This window comes from Guyanagaster necrorhizus (assembly GCF_019112545.1).
Source record: "Guyanagaster necrorhizus MCA 3950 unplaced genomic scaffold BT62scaffold_12, whole genome shotgun sequence".
NCBI classification, from domain to species: domain Eukaryota; kingdom Fungi; phylum Basidiomycota; class Agaricomycetes; order Agaricales; family Physalacriaceae; genus Guyanagaster; species Guyanagaster necrorhizus.
Genome location: NW_025064891.1, coordinates 1,244,389 through 1,264,643, shown reverse-complemented (window position 1 = coordinate 1,264,643; position 20,255 = coordinate 1,244,389). Strand labels below are relative to the sequence as shown.

The 20,255-nt window shown below is 48.7% G+C and overlaps 10 protein-coding genes across 10 annotated transcripts; 6 read left to right on the top strand and 4 right to left on the bottom strand.

The window, feature by feature from the left end:
- The first annotated feature begins 39 nt into the window (after positions 1-39).
- Positions 40-1,403, top strand: BT62DRAFT_131432 (uncharacterized protein). The gene is made up of 2 exons (XM_043179803.1): positions 40-1,057; positions 1,108-1,403. Exons 1-2 carry the CDS (start codon positions 181-183, stop codon positions 1,203-1,205), a joined length of 975 nt encoding a protein of 324 aa, XP_043040150.1. The 5' UTR covers positions 40-180; the 3' UTR covers positions 1,206-1,403.
- Positions 1,404-3,620: 2,217 nt separating this feature from the next.
- On the top strand, positions 3,621-4,402 carry BT62DRAFT_1005940 (uncharacterized protein; the record flags this gene model as incomplete). The annotated part of the gene is made up of 5 exons (XM_043177197.1): positions 3,621-3,704; positions 3,756-3,936; positions 3,990-4,172; positions 4,223-4,303; positions 4,356-4,402. 5 exons carry the CDS (start codon positions 3,621-3,623, stop codon positions 4,400-4,402), a joined length of 576 nt encoding a protein of 191 aa, XP_043040149.1.
- A 990-nt stretch (positions 4,403-5,392) lies between these two features.
- On the top strand, positions 5,393-7,430 carry BT62DRAFT_932094 (malate synthase). The gene is made up of 6 exons (XM_043186282.1): positions 5,393-5,763; positions 5,819-5,954; positions 6,004-6,333; positions 6,390-6,524; positions 6,578-6,782; positions 6,834-7,430. Exons 1-6 carry the CDS (start codon positions 5,418-5,420, stop codon positions 7,302-7,304), a joined length of 1,623 nt encoding a protein of 540 aa, XP_043040148.1. The 5' UTR covers positions 5,393-5,417; the 3' UTR covers positions 7,305-7,430.
- A 361-nt stretch (positions 7,431-7,791) lies between these two features.
- BT62DRAFT_968480 (thioredoxin reductase) lies at positions 7,792-9,325 on the bottom strand. Its single transcript, XM_043188905.1, has 6 exons — positions 9,183-9,325; positions 8,998-9,133; positions 8,528-8,941; positions 8,380-8,480; positions 8,198-8,327; positions 7,792-8,141 (listed from the first exon to the last, which is right to left on the bottom strand). The coding sequence occupies exons 1-6, from the start codon at positions 9,237-9,239 to the stop codon at positions 7,915-7,917; spliced, it is 1,065 nt and encodes a 354-aa protein (XP_043040147.1). The 5' UTR covers positions 9,240-9,325; the 3' UTR covers positions 7,792-7,914.
- Positions 9,326-10,422: 1,097 nt separating this feature from the next.
- On the bottom strand, positions 10,423-11,199 carry BT62DRAFT_131031 (uncharacterized protein). The gene is made up of 4 exons (XM_043179800.1): position 11,199; positions 10,825-11,143; positions 10,713-10,766; positions 10,423-10,658 (listed from the first exon to the last, which is right to left on the bottom strand). The coding sequence occupies exons 2-4, from the start codon at positions 10,987-10,989 to the stop codon at positions 10,533-10,535; spliced, it is 345 nt and encodes a 114-aa protein (XP_043040146.1). The 5' UTR covers positions 10,990-11,143; position 11,199; the 3' UTR covers positions 10,423-10,532.
- A 475-nt stretch (positions 11,200-11,674) lies between these two features.
- BT62DRAFT_131023 (uncharacterized protein) lies at positions 11,675-12,448 on the top strand. Its single transcript, XM_043179799.1, has one exon. It carries the CDS (start codon positions 11,962-11,964, stop codon positions 12,340-12,342), a length of 381 nt encoding a protein of 126 aa, XP_043040145.1. The 5' UTR covers positions 11,675-11,961; the 3' UTR covers positions 12,343-12,448.
- A 58-nt stretch (positions 12,449-12,506) lies between these two features.
- On the top strand, positions 12,507-13,855 carry BT62DRAFT_932086 (proteasome-domain-containing protein). The gene is made up of 6 exons (XM_043186281.1): positions 12,507-12,589; positions 12,642-12,656; positions 12,710-12,881; positions 12,934-13,100; positions 13,151-13,402; positions 13,452-13,855. Exons 3-6 carry the CDS (start codon positions 12,721-12,723, stop codon positions 13,589-13,591), a joined length of 720 nt encoding a protein of 239 aa, XP_043040144.1. The 5' UTR covers positions 12,507-12,589; positions 12,642-12,656; positions 12,710-12,720; the 3' UTR covers positions 13,592-13,855.
- BT62DRAFT_131040 (Ctr-domain-containing protein) lies at positions 13,570-14,608 on the bottom strand. The gene is made up of 3 exons (XM_043179801.1): positions 14,432-14,608; positions 14,112-14,381; positions 13,570-14,059 (listed from the first exon to the last, which is right to left on the bottom strand). The coding sequence occupies exons 1-3, from the start codon at positions 14,491-14,493 to the stop codon at positions 13,618-13,620; spliced, it is 774 nt and encodes a 257-aa protein (XP_043040143.1). The 5' UTR covers positions 14,494-14,608; the 3' UTR covers positions 13,570-13,617.
- An 856-nt stretch (positions 14,609-15,464) lies between these two features.
- BT62DRAFT_980787 (glycoside hydrolase) lies at positions 15,465-16,592 on the top strand (the record flags this gene model as incomplete). Its single annotated transcript, XM_043189539.1, has 9 exons — positions 15,465-15,544; positions 15,599-15,641; positions 15,696-15,801; positions 15,852-15,901; positions 15,953-16,021; positions 16,074-16,162; positions 16,212-16,266; positions 16,318-16,445; positions 16,499-16,592. 9 exons carry the CDS (start codon positions 15,465-15,467, stop codon positions 16,590-16,592), a joined length of 714 nt encoding a protein of 237 aa, XP_043040142.1.
- Positions 16,593-17,308: 716 nt separating this feature from the next.
- BT62DRAFT_130923 (uncharacterized protein) lies at positions 17,309-19,859 on the bottom strand. Its single transcript, XM_043179798.1, has 4 exons — positions 19,272-19,859; positions 19,109-19,216; positions 18,366-19,052; positions 17,309-18,315 (listed from the first exon to the last, which is right to left on the bottom strand). Exons 1-4 carry the CDS (start codon positions 19,522-19,524, stop codon positions 17,579-17,581), a joined length of 1,785 nt encoding a protein of 594 aa, XP_043040141.1. The 5' UTR covers positions 19,525-19,859; the 3' UTR covers positions 17,309-17,578.
- Between the last annotated feature and the right edge of the window lie 396 nt (positions 19,860-20,255).

Genomic DNA, 20,255 nt, shown 5'->3' with positions numbered 1-20,255 from the left:
AAATAGTGCAGCCGCTCGTTTTCGTTGGCGGACATGTCTCATATAGAGTAGGACAATGAACTGCAGCCCTCTGTCTGTAAACATGGTGTACGTAGCCAGGGGTGTACGCTTGCCATGAAACTCACCTTCCTGCTTTCCGCTTGTATTATGCTGAAGCTATAATGGTGTTAGGCCGCAAAAATGGTTCAGGAATGTACAAGCGAAAGATCGAGGCAAACGCGCTTACATACGATGCCGATTCCTTGTTGGCTTCTCTCTCTCATGCTTGACCCAAGTCCCCAGCTACCTCCTGAGCTTGTTCATGCAATCATCTCAGCGTTCTGGTACCGTGAACGTCCCTCAAGGGATAGGATTGTATTCATGACAACATGTCCCCTCATTAACAGCCTCTGGAAGGATGTCTTTGCCCACATTACTTCCCGGGACATTCACGTTCCAACGGCGAGATACCTCCTCTATCTTAGTTCTATCATACGCAACAACAATTCTCTGATCTACGAACTTCATCTTCCCAATTCCACTCGTACGATCACTTGTCACGTCGACCTTGTCAAATCAAACGACGCCGCCCAGGAATCATACACAATCTTATCCAATCTGCCCAACTACATTGGCTTTCGTAAATGTTTTCCAAATATCACACAGATAGTCCTAGAAATCAGGTGTCGCTTCCGACGTGGATGGTACCTTCTCATACTGTCTCGGCCACGAATGATCTGGACTCGAATATCCATAGCGCTTGATCAGGCGCCGACACAACTTAGTGTCCTACCTGTGGACTGGGAAATCATCACTTACAAACCGGCGCGCGATTTTATCTATAGAGAATGTTGCATTCCCACTTGGGTAACGTTTCTAGACCATGTCACTCGTTCTATGGCCCCTGACGCGTTGCTCGATTGCGTCAGAGCAGTCCCTTTCGAGGACATGATATCGCGTTCGGCATATTGGAATTCCTTCTGGCGGGTTTCTGGCCGTGGGGTCCATACTGAGACGAAGGGTGATGTGCGAGGCATAAATCGTCGCTTCGGAAAGACAGTACGAAGGCCATTCAGCAGTGAGAATAGTTTTTTCCTCCTCGAGCCAAAAGGTCTCATTTTCATTGAGGTTTATGGGCATTCTTTGCGGAAGCGTATGAAGATATTACATGGATGGACAATACTGTGCGCGAACGCTCAAATTGGCGCGACATCGTGTCACCATGAACAGAGTAGAATGAAGAGGTCCGAACCAGCTGCTTTCATGAGTTTCTATCAATTTCGGCTGGGCAAGATTGTACAAGGTTGGCTGAGACAGTTCACACATGGTTGATAGATCTGTGACATGCTATTCCCTTACCGCCTTTGCTGTTGATCTTCATTGATACTTGCGGAGAGAGATCATAGACAAATTTTGCGCTGTCCTATACGACAGGGTATGCTATCCATGGAAGGTGACTGGATGATGACTTCGCTTGATCTTATAACCCAGCTCCAAGGTTTTTCCGAGATTGCTCTGGGCGCCGGTGTTCTGAATCGCTCTCCTATTATATGCAACGATTCCCATAGTTTCGAAGGTCATTCTTGTCACAGGATCGCCCAGAAATTTCTCCAGCGACGACATCTGAGCTTCGCATGGTATCAGAAATCAGTAAGAGCTGTTGAAAGAGGACGTATTTCGTTCATTGCAGCTTTGGTTGCCTCCTCTTCCCCAACACACTCAGTGATGACTATGACGAGATACAGGACAGCCGCTGATAAGACTGCCCTCGACTCGAATGTCTTTCGGTCCTTACTGGCGAGACGGGGAAAATGCTTTTACACCAACAGTGGGGATTTTGTGAACCTTCTGGTTTCTACGAGGGGCGCTTCAAGGTGAATCATAGCGTCTTGAAGAATGGTAGGAAAATCTAATGACACGTAAAGAAAACGAGTAAAATGGAACCGCGTCATGATCTACTCTGATATATGACTGCACTAATGTCGCGCACGCTTTGTGCGCAATGCACAATCGTTCGCCAACAGTTTGTTGCGATGAAAACCACAAATATGGAAACAAACAAGATGACAAAATTCGAGACTTGACTCCTTATTCAACTAGCTGATTTCAGCACAAGCGATATATCCAAGGATGTATTCATCCTCTAACGTGCCGGTAGCCTCGCGGCCAACTCGTCCTTTCTTAAGAGATGCATAACCCTCGCACTCTCTTCACGACGCTGCTCCAAGGTGATCGGGGGAACAGTCGATGAATACCCCCATCTCTACGCAGTATCAAGCAAACGCGATAAGATAAGAACTACGGAATAACGAACTGAGTATCTTGTACTGTGCCGATACCCACCGCCTTATATAGGGATGTCGAAAGTCGACAGTATCAATGAGCAAGATCATATTCCTTACAACTAGTACCAAACCCACGATTTAGCATTTGATAGCATTCGGACCCAATTCAGACTCATGTAAGGATAGACTACGCTAGTATTCCTTGTTTCTGATCAACAGTGCAACGGCAGCTTTGAATTGGTAACAAAGGACATGGGTGTCTGGGCGGGAGGCATACAAGACGTCGAGGTGGTGTTTCAGCCATGGAAAGTTAAGTCAAGGGGTAAGGTGAGAGAAAAGATCAGAATGGAAGCATCGAACTGGGTTAGATATCATCGAAAGAAGGTGGACATTGCTGTTGCTATTAGGCCTTTGAGCTGACAATCTGCCTTTAAGTTCGATGTACGTTCTGAATGCTTAGAGGCTCCCAGAGAGGGGGGGATTTTTTCGTCACCTAACGAGCCTATTGCGCGCTTTATAATAAAAGGGCTCACATTGATTTGCCCATCCACCCACTAGTGCTCTCCTAGTCCGTGAAATGGACCTGCCTCTTCTAGAAGCAGAAATACGGTAGGAAGAGAGTTTACCAACATTTTCGTAGCGCTGATCAAAGCCAATAGATCTAGAGAATGGGAGTTCCTTCCGCCCATTTTCCAGGAACGGATGTCACCACAGTAAGGGCCAATGAAATCAAGTGAGAGGAAGGTTCATCATGTCCCTTCGCATTGCTGATAAGAGCCGACAAAGAATATCATTTCCGTGGGTAGCATTCTATCGCACAGACCGGCATTGCAGGCTCAGAACATGCTATAGATATTTAGTTCTACCAGACCAATGCAGCGGAGCACCGTGTTGCACTGGAGCTGCGTGGTCCGTCCTGCGTTGTGTCGAGACGACGCATTCGTGGCTGTCCCTCTGTACAGGGTAAACATTGACCAGACTGGTCCCATTCAGTTGGTCAGTGAAGTTGCCTGTTGATATCTGCGTCTCCTGCAAAGAATGACTTGGATTTTGGAGGGTTCCTACGAAATTTGCATCATCGTGGCTGAGCGCTAAAAAGTAGCAAGTCCCTCGCAGATTCTGCCGTTAGGTTGTAGAAGATTCACCCTGATAGAAACGGCTACATGTAGACTGCTAAAATCATTCTTCAATGCGCCGTGCAAGTTTTTTTTTCCAAAGCAGAGACGGAAGAGTTCTTTACTAGGATGATCGGTATTCAAATTGCTCCCCGTCGTGCCACATGGAGCTGACTAATGGCACAGCTGACTCCAACGTGCGGTATCCTTAAGATTCCCGTCACCCGCGCGTCCAGCCAAAATGTCTCTTCTACTCACTATCTTTGCCCTCGTACTTATCGCAGAGGTCATCTCTTGGATAGGCCAATCCGTCCTTCTTGATTTCGTATGTGGCCGGCTTCTACGCGACACTCGCGCCTGACACTTTCATTCTCAGTTCTACTCTCTCTATCTGAGAATATTTTACTCCTCCCGTGCTGAACAGCAGCGAAAACTCAAAGCAGAGATCCTAGCTACAAAAGCCGAGCTCTTAAAGACGAGTGCCCAAGACGAGTTCGCCAAGTGGGCTAGGCTGAAGAGAAGTGTGGATAAAGGGCTAACGGATTTGGAGAAGCTCAGTAAGTGCAGAAAAGTTGTGACTTTCAGTCCATCTGATAATGATTTCTATTAGATGGAGAACTGTCTTCCATAAAGTCATCCTTTTCCATGAAATTTACAGCTGCCATTTGGATGTCAACGACCGGTGCTCAATTCGTTGTAGGGTGGTGGTATCGCAAGGCTGCTGTATTCTATCTACCAGATGGGTGGTTTGGACCGGTGGGGTGGTGGATGTCATTTCCATTTGCGCCGAAAGGTACGTTTCTGGTGTCTTTGCATGTAGGATCGAATCTCACGTATAATTAGGTTCTGTAAGTGTAGGAATGTGGCAAATGGCGTGCAGAAGGGTTATCAAAGTAGGAGAAAGGGTTGTGAAGGACCTTTGTGGTGCGTTTATGTTTTCTATTGCCAACTGAACGGCTGTTAATTGAACCCATAGTGCCGACTGAGGTCAAGGCTGAAGCGGCGGAAAGCAAAGCCGAATGATCCTATATACACCTGTCGCTTAGGCGCTTTATTGAATATCCAGCAGGGCGAGGTGAAGATATGAACAGACGTCCTGCGCAAGCGCCAGAACTCGTAATGAGCGCCACTTGACGCTGAACATCTATTGATGCTATCAGCCATGCTTGCCATCAGGTAGTGTTCGGAACTGGAGTTCCTCTAGTATTTGGCAGCGCGCCAATGTTGAAGCATCCGGCGGCGTTTAGCGGTTTGGGTTTTCTACGATGCGAATGCCCGCCGCCTATCCGGTCTAATGGCCTTCTTTGGATGTTGACAAGGACAATTGAACGTCCGGTAAGGATTTGGGAAAGGTGCTACATGTCGTCCTCGCCGCTGTTCAGTTTGCCTGTTTCGGACGCGGAACACTGCGTGACTCCGGTGTCAACAAAAAATTGAGGACAGTTCAAGGTAACAGAATTACGTTTAGTGATAACAGACATGAGTGGACGACCATCGGAAACTGGTTCCTTCCTCAGTGGTGGTACGTTGGGAGATGTGAGAACTATTCGCGAGTAGCGAGATACCAGTTTGCTTATATCTCCAAATACGTAGACGGGAAGTCGACGGAATGATTTGATCCGGCCTGCATAACGCCCCGGGAAACCGACGGGTTAGGCATACCTTGGCTAACGTGTGTCGGGATACGATTTTCCCTCGTTCCGTAGATACTTGGGCGTGCAATATCTTTCTCCCGACAGAGGACTCGTTGCGGAACAGCATAGAAAGAATATTTGATCTTTGCACCTCCAGCCTTGGGAAAGACGATGGAGCAGATATGAATACACAGATTAGCGAGACACGACTCTCAGGCAAATAAATGTTAATAAGGCCTTCTTCGCCGAGAAAAGAAATCATGATTAACGGAACGGGCATATGATATAGCCGGCGTGACAAATGACGTCGTTCCGGCGGGGATCCGTTTCAACCACCACTTCATTAAAAAGCGAGTCAAGGTGAGCCATCCTTCTTTCACTTCAACCACCACCAACAAACGAAAATGGTCGCAGGCGTTCAGATTCATTCAAAGGTCGCCGATAAGGCCCAGTCCGTTATCCTCACCGAGGACGCCCTCCAGTTCCTCGCTGCTCTTCACCGTACCTTCGAGTCGACCAGGCAATCTCTCCTCGTCGCCCGCCAAGATGCCCAGCGCACGTATGACGCTGGTGTTTCTCTCGATTTCCCTCCAGAAACCGCGCATATTCGCAAGGAGCCTTCATGGCACTGCGCTCCTCCAGCGCCAGGTCTCGAAGACAGACGGGTAGAAATCACTGGCCCAACTGACCGTAAGATGGTCATCAACGCGCTCAATAGTGGTGCCAAAACGTTCATGGCCGATTTCGAAGGTCAGCCGACCTTGATACTTGCTTATCGCGTCGCCATGCTCACTTGTCTCGGAAGATTCGAGCTCCCCGACTTTCGCCAATATGGTCAATGGACAACTCAACTTGCGTGATGCTGTTAGGAGGCAGATTGACTTCGAGTCCAATGGAAAGGCATACAAGCTTGGTGAGAAACTGGCCACCCTCATTGTCCGGTATGTGTTACCCCCTATCTCTTCCTACCTGAGACTGACCACAATCTAGCCCGCGAGGATGGCACTTGGACGAACCTCGTGTGACAGTCGACAATTCTCCCGTCTCCGGTTCTCTCTTCGACTTCGCACTCTACTTTTTCCACAATGCTAAAGAGCTCGTCAAGCGTGGCTCGGGTCCCTATTTCTACCTACCCAAAATGGAGCACTACCTCGAGGCACGGGTCTGGAACGACGTCTTCCAGTTCTCCCAATCCTACATTGCCATCCCACACAGCACCATCCGTGCTACCGTTCTCATTGAAACTATCCCTGCCGCGTTCCAAATGGAGGAGATCCTTTTCGAATTGAGGAACCACTCTTCTGGACTTAACTGTGGCAGGTACGCGATTCGATTTCGATCTTTCTATTTCGGAGTAGCTCTGACCCACGAAACAGATGGGATTATATTTTCAGCTTCATCAAGAAGCGTCGTGCTGACCGCAAGGCCATCCTTCCCGACCGAAAGGACGTGACGATGACCGTCGGCTTCATGGATGCGTATGTCAGGCTACTGATCCAGACTTGTCACAAGTGCGTCAAACTTTCCATCCAGCTCGTAGTCAGACTGAATTTATCTTGAATAGGCGAAAGGTTGCTGCTATGGGTGGAATGTCTGCTCAGATCCCCATCAAAGATGACCCGAAGGCCAACGAAATTGCTATGGAGAAGGTCCGGGCTGATAAGTTGCGCGAAGTTACAGCTGGACACGATGGAACATGGATTGCCCACCCTCTGATTAACAAGATTGCCATGGAAGTTTTCAACAAGTACATGCTCGGTCCGAACCAGGTGAGATCTGTTAGCTTTATTGTCGCGCGCATATCCTAATTCTGTTGCTAGTATCACGTTCGCCGCGAGGAAGTTCGAGTTGCCGCCGCCGACCTCTTGAATACCAACGTTCCCGGGGAGATTACCACCGAAGGTGTCCGCTCCAACATTACTACCTCGCTGGCCTACACTGCCGCATGGATTGGCGGTAATGGCTGCATTCCTTTCAATTATCTCATGGAAGACGCTGCAACCGCCGAGATCACTCGTGTTCAATTGTGGCAATGGGTTAAATATCAATGTCGGCTGGACAGCGGTGAGCTGATTACCAAGGAGTTGATTGACGCTTGGGTGGATGAGCTTGCTCCTGGGATCAAGAAATTGGCTCCTGGGGTGAGGGACGGAGACGTTATCATCGCCAAGGATTACTTGAAGAACCAAGTTCGAGGAGAGTGGCCGAGTGAGTTTTTGACGAGCGACTTGATGCCATACCTTGCTACGAGGGATGGTGTCGAAGCCAGGTTCGTGAAGGCGGCGCTGTAATAAATGGGACTTTTTTTGTGGTTTTTTTTTCCTACGTGCACTTGTCAAGGTTCTTATCATAGCATTCTTTTCTCTTCTCAATTAGTTGTATCATCCGTGGTTACTTGTTCGATGAATCGATATGTACCATTAGCTTGAATCAAAGCGTTTTCCTTCCAGCTGTAGCGGCGCTTAAAATTCCGATTTGAAAGATACATGTTTTAGATATCTCAAAGTTCAACAGCGAAGTGTATGGCAAGCCAATCAACGCGCAAACCCAGAATGTCCGCACCTTGCTGCTGATATGGACTGTGATGGTCCAAGCCACAGGTGAGTGGGATGGCGAACAATATTGTCTGCGAAGTTGGTACGAACTCCTGATTACCGTCGTATCAGTTGCTTCCGGACATCTTTTCCTCGAGCGTCGAAAGGACGGAAGTGAGAACACCATGAGCATCGAGGACGTTCAAACAAGTCAGGGGGACATGTTCAGTGCACGCACGGTATGGCCTACGCGAAGCGTAACAAAGAGAATCAGTGCCAGAGAGGATACATAACAGTAATGGAATTCTATGACCCTGGTAAAAAGTACAAATGGTAGCATATCTATATCGATCGTCCTCCGAGTCAATTACTCTCCAAACTCTTCTTCTTCCGAGATTAATTTCTCCACTTCAAGAGCAGCCATGCATCCGCTACCAGCGCTGGTGATGGCCTGCCTGTATCGTTTGTCTTGCACGTCACCAGCAGCAAAGACACCCTTCACGGAGGTCTGTGTGGTTCCGGGCACGGTGATAATGTAGCCATCGTGGTCAGTTTGGAGCTGGGAACGAAAGATCGACGTGGCTGGTTCGTGGCCTGGGCAGGAGTTAGGCGACATACGTAATCAGAAGGTACCGCGGATGAAGACATACCAATGGCGTAGAACAGGCCGTTAACGGGCAGATCCTTCTCTTCGTTCGTCAAGACGTTCTTGATGCGCAGGTTGTTCAACAGGTCGCCATCACCTTGGCATTCAACGGCAACGGTGTTCCAGAGTACGGTCTACAGATGGTCGTTTGAAGGATAAATCCATGCAGAGAGCCGTGAAACGCACCACTTTTGGATTGTTCAAAAGACGTTTTGCCATTATCTTGGATGCACGGAGCTCATCGCGGCGGACAAGTACATACACATGAGACCCATACTTTGTAAGATCTGCACATTAATCAGTACATGGAAAGCAAACTGTTTGATGGACATACAAGTTGCTTCTTCTGCTGCTGAATCACCGCCGCCGATGACAGCAAGAGGTTTGTTCCTAGATTCCAAGCGGGGATTAGGCAGCGAAGTCCAAAACATCCAATAAACTGACCGGAATATAGGAACGGCACCATCGCAGACAGCGCAGGCACTGATACCACTTTGCCAGTATGTAGACTCGCCCCTGAGGCCAAGACGTTTCGCGCTGGCACCGGTAGCGATGATGACCGTGTCTGTCGTTTCAGGTTCCTCATCCTCCTGCATTTCTCTCCAGTACCGGAACGGCCGTGCAGACAAGTCAATCTTGGATACGGTCTCGGTGATGATGTTGGTACCAAATCTGACCGACTGCTCGCGGAATTTATCCATGAGCTCAGGACCTAATATGCCCGTTGGGAAACCGGGAAAGTTCTCCACTGCAGTTGTTGCGTTAGTTGACGGTACTGAGTGGTAAAAGAGAGTATATCGGTACCATCGGTCGTCGTGGTGAGCTGCCCTCCTGCAGCAAATCCGTTGGCCATGAAACCCTCGAATAACACCGGGCTCAGGTTGGCCCTGGCAAGGTAGATGGCGGCAGTATGCCCAGCTGGGCCGGAGCCGATGATGACCTTTTGCTGTCGTGAGTAAATAGAGACCGAATTCTGTAGACCCACGCACAACTTTTGAATGCATTTTCGAGCTCTTCCCGACCTTGCCGTTGGTTACTGGAGTCATTGTAGTCGTCAAAGTTCGCTTTTGCTGTAGTGAAATGGGTATGGCGGCAAAGTAGTAGCGCAACCTGGGTGTGAGTCTTGTGAACGTCGTCCTGATAAATAACGATACATGTCACTGGAGGCTTTTAAATGAATTTACCAGCAAGGCTGAGCAATGGTCACGCAGGGTCACGGGTATATTATTTGTCAGCCGACCGATCCCTTGGTAAGCCGTTCGGCCCGATTCGGAGCTCGGAGGCTTCAAATGTCATTGTTTAATCAAGTTTTTGAAGGTTCCTACTTTGATGAAAAGATTTTGACATCATAACTCGAGATATATCTGTTCTACAGGGTCTGGATAGCATTAGGAGACCGTGGAGGGAGCATGCACAGGAACAGAGTCCGTCGGAATCTGAATCGGCATCTTACCGATGGGCGGAGATGGTCCCTGCCGACATTGCCGAGGCCAAATCCGGCCACGTCCGTGACTCGGTGATCGCGAACCTTGGTGTTACCAGTGTGCGTGATGTGGAGTGCATAGTTTGGTCATGTACACTGAAGCTTACTATAACTTCCTTTACTCGGACACTCTTGGTCCAATGATGCACGTGCTCGCCTTCAGATCAGAATGCTCTATTGGTGGCTATATATTCGGCAACAAAAAATCTACACTGCGTGCGGAACTGGCTGTTGAGTATTCCAGCAATCCTATGTCTCCCCCAACTGGCTTGTTGGTAAAACAATACGCACTTTATTAATTTTCCAGTCGGATGGTTTACTCGCCGGCCTGCCGGTTCTCATCACTTCATCTTAGCGCCTACTAGTTGTAGTGTCGCGATACTTTGTTCTCCAGGTTCTGTTTCCCATCTCGCCCATCTACTTTTTTTTCGAAAATCAGGAATCGTTGCCTTATACTCTAGATATTTAACGAGCCTGGTGTTGTGCGCCAGGAGTGATTGTTGAGACGTCTACTAATAGATTCGCCACACGCAAAGATACCCGGGAACACTCCCCACAGTTCTTATCATCATACTGCAGATCTACAACGCACGTTGTGGACTGTTGTAGACGGTCACATGTAATGTAGAATCGCATCTCGCCAAGCTATCGAACTTTTCAAGGTTGTTACCTTACGTTTCACGTACACTCCTCCTATGCGACCTGGGGCAGCTGTCAAACAGCCGATACAGCATTGGATTCGCGACAAGTACTTGAAAGGTGATGGTAACAAGTATGTGTCGGACTTGAAATCGATGGTAATTAAGAGCAATCAAGGGGAGTAGCGGTGATGCCAGCACCGACGTACGGTAACGAATTATATAGCAGAGTATCGTGCGCTGCTTGCTTCCAGAATATAGGGAGTCTTCCTGGCTTCATTTCTAACTTCGACAGTCCCACTGGCGGATTCGACTATGCTGAATGGCCAGGCAGAAACGGATGTCTGCACCGCGTTTTAGTGTGGCGGACGGGCGTACGGGAAGGAGAGAGAACGTACGGTCACTGTCATCATGACAGCCGCAACTATGGCAAGGGTGTTGAATAGCATTGTCTAGTGAGAAGTGGTAGTCAGGAGGTAGAGTAGAAAGACGCGCGAACGTCCCACCCACCTGATATTGGTTGGCGAACACGATGAAGATCCAACAAACCCGGCTTGCTCGCTTTTTATACCTCCAACCGATTTTCAAAAAAAGCTTCCGTCTCTGGAAGGATTCATTTGTAAGCTCAAATTGGCAGGTGGTAAGACGGCGTAGACTAAATTGCCTCGCAGACATGAGAACAATACCGTTCTGCTGCCCTACATGTTAAGTATCATGCACTGAATACGTCTTGAACGGAGCGATCTTTGTATTGTAGACCGAAGGATGGCGTTTGTTAACCTCGTGGATTTGAAAGGAATGTATGAAGCAGGCACAGAACTTGTACATTCTGTTGACAAGCATCGCTTAGACTTTGCTACAAAAGATAAGAAATTTTTTTTTACCTCGGTGAAGAGGCTCCTCTTGAAAATTTGTGTTCAACTGAAGTGGATACCGGAGGACATTTGTAGTAGGTCATTACTCTCCAAGGGAGATAAAAACGAAGTCCAATCTCCAGGAGAATCATAAAACTCGTTTCAATATCCCGTCTCGCGGAGAACATGTGCCTACGCCGTCTTCTTTCTTCTTTGGAACAAAATGAAAACAATCGGAAACACAACCAGCGAAAAAGGCTGCGGGTTGCGAATTAGACATATTTTTCTGACTTGAACATATGCAGAACACGTACCCACCCTTTATGGCAGCTGGCGCAACGACTAAATTGAAATCTCGGCAGATAGATGGACGATGTTGGGAGAGAATGATACGCCAGGTACATGCCTGTGATGATCCGGGAAGAAGGCGACGGTGGAACGTCGGAGGACTATACTTAAGGCAGTTATTGTGCACCAGTTACTTATCGTGATTCTCCTCCAAGGAGGGGGACGCTATTGAGAAAACGACAACCGGTCCGCGGCACCGCTCGTTGGTCCGAGTTTGTAACCCCCTTTCATTTTACCAAAAATCTCTATGGCATTGAACATGGAGCAACCCGTCATCATCATAGCGATGGTCGGTCCAAATTTCTTCCTCGGAAAAGCTATATAACTCGTCCCACAGGGTGTGTCTGGAACAGGAAAATCCACGCTAGGTTCCGCGCTCGCCGAATCACTGGGGCTCCCGTTCATCGATGGAGACGATCTCCACCCTCCAACGAATGTAGTCAAGATGTCGTCAGGACAGCCATTGACTGATGCAGACCGAGAACCATGGCTGGCGTTGATCCGCAAGACGGGCACAGAGAAGGTGCCAGTGGTGATGGCGTGTTCTGCGTTGAAGAGACACTATCGGGATATTCTGCGGGGGAAGAATGGGACCGAGAAGGCACCAAGAACATATTTTGTGTATATCAAAGGGTCCCGCGAGGTCTTGTTGGACCGAATGCAGAAGCGACAGGGCCATTTTTTCAAGGTGGACATGTTGGACAGCCAATTTGAGGCATTGGAGAGTCCAGAGGGCGAAGAAGGCGTGGTTACGGTGCCGCTGGAAGATTCGACACAGGCACAGGTAGAAAAGGCGAAGGACGAGTTGGTAAAGATAGTAGCATAGATTATTAGATTAATATACAAAGGTAACCGGCAATTCCCGAAGGGGACGCGTATGCAGGACGCGTCTACGAAGCTCAGATCTCACCCTCACCACTTGTAAGCCATGGTATGTCCGTTCTTTGCTCACAATCTTTGAGATTTCCTAACAACGACTAGGCCAGACGTTACGATAGTAAGTCGCAAGATCCTTGAAGATGCAAGCCTCTCATACCATGAAACAGGTCGAACAACCATTTTCTCACCGGAAGGTCTGCGTCGTTACCATTCTCTCCTCTTGTTGCTCACCAAATTTATATACAGGCCGGTTATACCAGAGTGAGCTTCAGCAAGTCGTCTGGGCGACGTTGCCTACTGACACGAATTACCAGTTGAATATGCCATGGAAGCCATCTCTCGAGCAGGAACAGTTCTCGGTGTCCTCGCCAAGGATGGCGTGGTCCTCGCAGCAGAAAAGAAGGTGACCGGAAAGCTGCTCGATCTGTCTGGTGCAAAGGAAGGTGGTTACGGTGGAAGTGGAGAGAAGATATATCTCCTCAACTCGTGCGTTTACTATGGTCTTTTTCACTGCTCAGGTCCTCTCATCCTGGTGCAGAAACATAATCGGTGGTGTCGCAGGGATTACATCCGATGCCAACTCTCTCGTCAACTACGCGCGGTCAGCAGCCCAAAGGCATCTCCTGACGTATAACGAAGATATTCCTGTAGAGTTGCTCGCGCAGAGACTGTGTGACATGAAGCAGGGATACACGCAGTATGGAGGTCAGTTTGGCCAATCGAATTCGAGACCTTTTCTCTAATGAGCTATGTAGGTCTACGGCCTTTCGGCGTCTCGCTACTTTACGCTGGCTACGACCCGCACTACCAATTCCAGCTGTACCACTCTGATCCATCTGGCAACTACTCTGGCTGGAAAGCGACTTGCATCGGCGCGAACAACGGTACCGCTCAAAGTTTGTTGAAGCAGGAATACAAGGACGATTTGGAGGTGAAGGATGCTATTGGTTTAGTGTTGAGGACGATGAGTAAGACGATGGATAGCACTACGCTAGGAAGCGAGAAGCGTTCGTTGTTCCTTTTCAGCCAAAAACCTGACACTGATGTCTCTGCTAGTGGAGTTCGCTGTCTTGACGTTGGACCCTACGACAAAGGAGCCCAAGGCGAAGATATACAGGCCAGCTGAGATTGATGCGCTGCTAGAAAGCGAGGGGCTAGCGAAGAAGGATGAGGACACTGCTAAGAGATCTGCTTGAAAAGTGTATATCTAATAACACTCCTGCTAACTGCCAAGATCTGTCAACAACGATGATGGTGAAGGAACATTATAGTCAATACGTTCAGCGCACTCAAGGTTGTGTTTGCTGTGATTTTGCATCGATGATATACAAAAACAAGGATGTACAAGGTCATACGCTGCATTAGACAGCAAATACTTGTAGTTCATACATGTAAATGGGTCGTAGATCAGTGACACGCCATTCCCTTGTCCTCGCCTAATGAGGCGAGGCTCAATTCTCCTCCGAAAACATAGTGGCCGATAACAGCTCCCAAGACGACGGCAACGATAAGGTATGCCTAAAGTAGATGAAGTCAAGAACGAAGGAGAAAGGAGGCAACGTACATTATATGTCATGAAGACGAGCATCAGGAAGAAGGAGAGGAAGACCGTTACACCATACAAAGTCGCCCTTAGCGCACGGTAAAGCGGGGGTACGGCGACACTAAACAGAGATAAGAACAAAAAGGTACTCGAACCACGAAACATAGACACACCCAGTCAATGGCTTGGCCAAAACTCTTCCTGACAGCAACAAGGAGTCCTCCGCAAAGTCGCTTGCCCTGCTTGAGCTCCTGCTCCTGCGAGATCGCTTGTCCTTGCTCAACGAAGCAGCGATACGAGCATCGACCGTCTTCTGAAAGGCGCGGAGGTATTCGTAGAATAAGCCGAGAGCGACAATAGCGAGACATGAGAGGACAAATTGGGTGGTGGTCGTGATGTGCCAGCTGCGAAAGACGATGCAGGTGTGCTCGATTTGTGTATTCCTGCGGTTGTAAGTAAGTGTGAGGTGAATAGCATTAGTCTTTGGACGGACCAGAGCATATTCATTGAGCAACGAGGCAGGGCCATTCCTTCGCTGTAGTCACCGTGGTCCATGGTCAGAGCTCTTGTTTGGGTGATGGTCGTCGTTGATCGCAGCCTGAGTGTTCCAGGTTGTCGTATATCGTATACGTGTGAGCCGTTCCGGTTGTTGATCGGAACGAGATATCCGGTCACATGATAACGCTGTGGGCCTCCCCCCATGCTGTTCAAAAGTTTATAAACTTCCAACTGAGCCACGTCCAAGTCTTCTGCTCAGATTCTTTTGCCTTCGAAGGACCTTCGCTCTGAATACGAGGCCAATTGAGCTCTTCTTAGGTGCTATATTGACAATCACTGAATACTTGCAAGCATCCGCAAACGCACTTGCTCAGTACTGTGCGAATGTGTCTTTGTCAGACTGCATACTGCTCTGTCTGATCTCTAATCGGCACCGATATTCATCCTACCATGAGCTTGTGTGGCCTACGAAGACGAGGTCTTACTCAGCGAGTCGGAAAATTATAGGCCGCTCTCAGACTACGTCAACGCAACGGAAACCTTGTCCTTTCTGTTTTTAGGCCTGACGCACCTCTATGATTAGCCTTGGGTATCTTACAATAGTTACAGTGTCATAATTTCCTGACTGGACGCGAACACCATCGCCCCCCATTTAGCCTCAATGCGCCATTGAGGTACACTTGACGTACTCCTCCGAAGTCATCTGTCCTCAAAGATCCACTAAGGCCTTCTATTTTGATCTTCAACGCTGCCTTGTTACTATATGATAGACTACACGGATAATTCCCATGGCTCATTTGACTCTACGTACAATCCGAGTGTTATCCGACCACCCGATAATGTCCCCCCACGACGTCATGTTCTAGGGTGCTTTCACACGTTGGACCAAAATAACTGGCGACTGCTATAAAAACAGGTACCAGCAAGGCTCATGGCTAGCCATAACTGAAAATGTTCGTCTCTATTGTCTCTTTCGCTGTTGCTTTGACGCAAATCACCCAGGTACATGGAATTTTATTTCCATTGCTATGCCTTCTGAAGCCTCGCATCAGACTACAGCCCATGGTGGTGTCTTGAGCTACAAAATCGCCGATTCTTATTACAACGGGTACACGCTTCGTTATCACTGTATTTTTTTAATAGTTCTCATGTACTCCCGAAGCTTCGTACCATACAACACCCCGGTCGGCCAGAGCTCCATCCAGGTGAATTTCATCGTAAAAAATTCGCCTCCGATTAGACCTAACGCCTCTGACCAGCGAGAATGGGACACGTACAACCCTATTACCGACCCGGTTGACCCGTCCCTCTCGTGCAACATCAATGGGGCAGTCCTTGCGTTGCAAAAATCTGCCACGGTAGCTGGTATGCTAGTCGTTAAGATCCTATCCATTTCTCTCATCTTTCCTCTGCAGCGGGCTCGTCCGTCACTGGATACTGGAACCAATGGCCTCACAGCATCGGCGTCAGTGATTTCTATTTTTTTTGCTTTCCAGGCAGCTAATCATCTCTCCAGCCGGTCATGGTTTACATGGCCAAATGCCCCACGACCTGTAGTGCTGCGGATACTTCTACGCTCGAATGGGTGAGCGTCTTGAAGTCATCCATCGCTTTCGGGAATAACTGATTCTCTCCAGTTCAAAATCGATGAAGCTGGTCTCATCTCGGGTAACCTGACTACAGGCCTCTGGGGTATGGGAGAGCTTATCGCAAATAATAACTCCTGGTATGGATAACCACTGCTGAACGACAATGATCCCACTAACAAGCTACAGGACATCCACCATTCCGGAATCCTTGGCTCCGGGAGAGTACTTCGTCAGGCATGAAGTAGGCAACCACCGATAATAATCTCTGGATAAACCCTAACGTTCTCCCAAGCTGTTGGCAATCCATACCCCCGACCAGCCTCAGTTCTATCCCGAGTGCGCGCAACTCATCCTCACCGGCAGTGGCACTGCATCCCCATCAGGAAGCTATCTAGTCCAATTCCCTGGCGCTTATTCTGCGTACGTATCCTCGACAGTTTCGGCTGAGTAGATCGCTACACTTCTTGCTTTAGATCGGACCCCAGCGTCACTATTGACATCTACAGCAGCGCTAATGTAGGAGTGACTAACTATACCATCCCGGGACCTGAGGTCTGGTGTGGATGAAGCTCGACAAGTTTAAGGGGTCGAGAAAAAGACATATTTGTTCTTATATTCATGATTTCTATTATTATAATGAAATAGTTTTACGTCGCTTCCCAAATCATATGGCTTGCAATTCTTACATATGCTGGTCCGTAAGATAGCCTTTCAAGCCCTCTTCCTTCATCGCACACTCTAATGCCTCCGCGGACTTCGTCAATGGAAGGACCGCCGTGATCATAGGCTTCAAGCCGATCTGTCCATTTGCCAACAAGTTTCGATGACAGCCTTAGAGCACCCTGCCGAGTTCGGACGACGTTCATGTCCTTAGCCATGATCGTGAACGTAGGAACGGATTGATAGGCCGCCCAATTCCAGCTTGGACGTCTATAAAAAAACTGCGGGATGAGCCTCATCTGATTTCTTAGCGCGTTACTATCAAGCTGCATGCGGACGGCTGTCAGTGAAGGGGTTTCCAAGCTCGACATCCATGGGTGAGGGGACTCAATAACTGCGACTTCATCGCGGAAGGATCTCGAGAGGATGAATCTCAAACATACGCGTGTGTTCCCTATTGACGTTCGAAAAAAAAACGTTTCATTTCGTGACGGGCTGAGAGGAGCCGCAATCCGTATGTGCAACTTGCTTCGAGACCAGTTAACCTTAAGCCTCCCTACCTGCCCGCTAATTATGCGAGATTGATATGTTCCTATACTTGTTCCTTCTCGAAGGGACCAAAGTGGGTCCACTCGCCTTTTGGTTGAACAAGTCCAGTAACTTGTATACAATAATATTTACGTCTATAACTACAACAGTACGTATTGCGGCTACCTAGCGTGGCCCTGGAGCAGGTACTGTACAATACAAATACAACCACCATTCAAAAAGGCAAAAAAAAAATACCGAATAAAAACAAAGCTTTATGACATGCTGCAAGCGTGAACTAGTGTAACAACAGCCCAATGATAAAGGGAGTGAAAAGAAAGGAACGGAAAAGTAAACGAATCAGATCAACTCGAACACTCCGAATCTAATCTTTCCAGTAGCTTTTCAGCCAACATCGCCTCTTGAACAATAGCACCACCGCTGACGCTCGCACCACCTCGACGCGAACGCGATCGTGGCGGCGGTCTCTTAGGAGGTAACGTCTGAGATCCCCGTGCACCCAGTCGCGTCCCCGCAACGCCCTCTTCACTGACATTCATGGCTGACTGCCGCCGAGGATCATATGAGCATACCGCCCCTGGTGAAGGCGGAGCAAAAGGGTCGATAAGATTACAGATGTCGAGCGGCGGCAAACGCGGCGGTGACTGCGCTTGCGGGGGATACAAGTAACCTGACGAATGGGGTCTTCTCGGAATTGAAGGGACGGTGATGTGGAGTGAAGGGAATCTCCGCCTTCGTCTCTGCGGGTCTGAGCGCGGCTGGGACGTGAGAGTAGATTGGGGTCGGTTGGGCATGCTTGAACGATGTGAGTGAAAGCTGCTCCTGATTCCGTCTAAGATATTGGAATAAGCTCGTTGGGGTAACGGTGAAGGCGACGGGTTTCTATGAGCAGTGCTGGACTCTACTCGAGGCGAACGTGCGCGGGATGCAATCCGTGAAATTGTGGTGCTGCGCTTCAAGTTGGGTGAGCAGAACGATGATGATATGTTTGGCGGGCGAGGACGGAGGCGATGTTCTTGGGGAGCTTCAGGAGTCCACGACATGGGCGTGCTAGAATAGTCAACAGGCGATCTGAGGTGAGCTTTATAGCATTGTTAATAGCGCTTTATCGGTTTATTACGTGAAACTCACGGTGATCTAGCCAAGCAAACATAATGCACCCAACCCAAAATACGGTGAAAATGCATTTTAGGGACCGAAATACAATGGACGCCTTCCATACATCGAGGTTTATCTCGTTCAGTATCTCTGATGCGGTTCCGGTGCGTCCCTGATTATCCGAAAAACTTTGTACGATCACCACGACGCATATATCAAATGCAAATGACAGCAATGCTGATATCTGAGCCACCAAGAGGAATAGGGATACGGCGCGATGATATCCCTGTGCATCAATGCTACGTGGTGCTCGGGTTGTGTCTGTTCGGTCACGAGTAAGTCGCTCTAGGATGCGGACGTGGATGGGGAGAATGGTGTCATTGGCGTGCTTTTGACGGGTAATGCTCGGATGCGAATGCATAGGTTCGGGAATTTGAAGGACACCTGGATCCCCGGTCGAATCGAAAGAAAATCGTTTGAAGCTTGAAGGCGACGGCGGCGGAGTGTCAGGTGAAAACAAAAGTGCAGATGGTGGAGCTGGTGATATTTGAAGAGGCTGCGGCGTAGGTGGCCTCAAAGCAACAGGATGCGAAAGAGCCACGAGACATATATAAGTGAGAAGTGGAAGAGACAGCGTGGCGAAAAGAAGATAGAGAAACGGCGGGAGCAGAGGCGGGATCTTCGGCTGTATAAAAGGTGAAATAAATGAAACCAATGTGGCTGGAATATGATACAGTCAGCGATCTCTGCGATAAAAGAACGAGAATATTACCGACCGCATACAATTACAAGGGCTAGAATGGCATTGTATATACAAATCTGACGTCGTGGTATTGTCTCTGGCTTCACCGACGCGGATATTAGGTAAATGAGGCATATCGCGACTAAACGGTCTGTGTCAAAGACGCGTAACAAAGCGCGAAAAGATAAAAGACGCACGTTCCAGCCTCAGCAGCGTCAGAAATACGGCCTCAATGCTCTCCATTGCGTTACCCGACTGCTCTCTCAGCACTGCAAGACCAAATCCACCAACGAGAAGGGAGAACAAGGCGATTGTGAAGACGGGGATAAACGAGCACAAAGGAAGAGAAACAATGCGAAGACGAAAAGCAATAATAAGGACGATGGAGAGAAGCGGGACGAGGAATAATAGAGAAGGCGGGATCGCATAGAGATGAAGAAAACGAGGCATGGTAGTGGGTCAGAGTAAGTAGTGGGCGAAGAGCAAGGCAGCCATCCAGCAAAGACTCAAGACTTTATTTGGGATTCTCAATAATGACTGCCACTTCGCCGATCCGTCGTCACTTCCATCTTCGATTCCGCTCCCTGCAATTGGTGTCCACTCTCCAGCCCTTCTACTGCTGTCATCGTTCGACAGGGTAAAATTCCTTGTCGCGTCAGGTACAGTTAGCCTCCAGTGTAGTCACATAATCGCGTCGCTTCAATCAGATTCTTTGACGAGAGATAACGAAAGCCCTCGGAGGAAGTCGAGGCTTCAGCCAAACATGCACAACTTTTTGTGATTGCTTCGAATTCTTGTCAACTCGAAGTGCACGGGTCTGGACTGTTTCGTCCTTTTGCGAGAAGCCTTTCTCTGTCAGTCGTTGTCTAGTCTGTGTGTGCACTGGCCAGCTCAGGATGAAGTGACCACGCTCGCTGAGGCAACAACAATCTCTCTATCCCCATAGCAGTCAAGTTTCCAAGTCCCCCAAATGGCCCTTCCTTTCTCTTGGCCCAGTTTAAAGTATTGTTCGGGAGGTTACAAAGGTACGGCTGCTGTCAAGGCCTTTAATTCTATCCTTGCTTCATCCGCGGGGATGATAGTATCAGGTCAAGTTGTGTTTGTTTTCAAACGGCGAATTTTTCCGCCAACAATTCAAGTCACCGTATCGTTCCCATTTGACTCGAGGGTTCTCGGTGATC

Coding starts and splice junctions, on each gene's coding strand:
- BT62DRAFT_131432 (XM_043179803.1), top strand. CDS start 181: ATGGTTCAGGAATGTACAAGCGAAAGATCGAGGCAAACGCGCTTACAT. Junction 1,058..1,107: donor AGTACGAAGGCCATTCAGCA/GTGAGAATAGTT, acceptor ATTTTCATTGAG/GTTTATGGGCATTCTTTGCG.
- BT62DRAFT_131040 (XM_043179801.1), bottom strand. CDS start 14,493: ATGGACCACGGTGACTACAGCGAAGGAATGGCCCTGCCTCGTTGCTCA. Junction 14,382..14,431: donor TGCTCAATGAATATGCTCTG/GTCCGTCCAAAG, acceptor TTACAACCGCAG/GAATACACAAATCGAGCACA. Junction 14,060..14,111: donor TTGGCCAAGCCATTGACTGG/GTGTGTCTATGT, acceptor ATCTCTGTTTAG/TGTCGCCGTACCCCCGCTTT.
- BT62DRAFT_130923 (XM_043179798.1), bottom strand. CDS start 19,524: ATGCCTCGTTTTCTTCATCTCTATGCGATCCCGCCTTCTCTATTATTC. Junction 19,217..19,271: donor GACGCTGCTGAGGCTGGAAC/GTGCGTCTTTTA, acceptor CAGACCGTTTAG/TCGCGATATGCCTCATTTAC. Junction 19,053..19,108: donor AGCCCTTGTAATTGTATGCG/GTCGGTAATATT, acceptor ATCATATTCCAG/CCACATTGGTTTCATTTATT.
- BT62DRAFT_932086 (XM_043186281.1), top strand. CDS start 12,721: ATGGAAGCCATCTCTCGAGCAGGAACAGTTCTCGGTGTCCTCGCCAAG. Junction 12,882..12,933: donor AAGATATATCTCCTCAACTC/GTGCGTTTACTA, acceptor ATCCTGGTGCAG/AAACATAATCGGTGGTGTCG. Junction 13,403..13,451: donor TACGCTAGGAAGCGAGAAGC/GTTCGTTGTTCC, acceptor TGTCTCTGCTAG/TGGAGTTCGCTGTCTTGACG.
- BT62DRAFT_968480 (XM_043188905.1), bottom strand. CDS start 9,239: ATGACTCCAGTAACCAACGGCAAGGTCGGGAAGAGCTCGAAAATGCAT. Junction 8,481..8,527: donor AGCAGCAGAAGAAGCAACTT/GTATGTCCATCA, acceptor ATTAATGTGCAG/ATCTTACAAAGTATGGGTCT. Junction 8,142..8,197: donor CGGCCTGTTCTACGCCATTG/GTATGTCTTCAT, acceptor ACTCCTGCCCAG/GCCACGAACCAGCCACGTCG.
- BT62DRAFT_932094 (XM_043186282.1), top strand. CDS start 5,418: ATGGTCGCAGGCGTTCAGATTCATTCAAAGGTCGCCGATAAGGCCCAG. Junction 5,955..6,003: donor CTGGCCACCCTCATTGTCCG/GTATGTGTTACC, acceptor ACCACAATCTAG/CCCGCGAGGATGGCACTTGG. Junction 6,334..6,389: donor TCTGGACTTAACTGTGGCAG/GTACGCGATTCG, acceptor CCCACGAAACAG/ATGGGATTATATTTTCAGCT.
- BT62DRAFT_131023 (XM_043179799.1), top strand. CDS start 11,962: ATGTCGTCAGGACAGCCATTGACTGATGCAGACCGAGAACCATGGCTG.
- BT62DRAFT_131031 (XM_043179800.1), bottom strand. CDS start 10,989: ATGTCTGCGAGGCAATTTAGTCTACGCCGTCTTACCACCTGCCAATTT. Junction 10,767..10,824: donor TGTTCGCCAACCAATATCAG/GTGGGTGGGACG, acceptor ACTTCTCACTAG/ACAATGCTATTCAACACCCT. Junction 10,659..10,712: donor CTGTCATGATGACAGTGACC/GTACGTTCTCTC, acceptor AACGCGGTGCAG/ACATCCGTTTCTGCCTGGCC.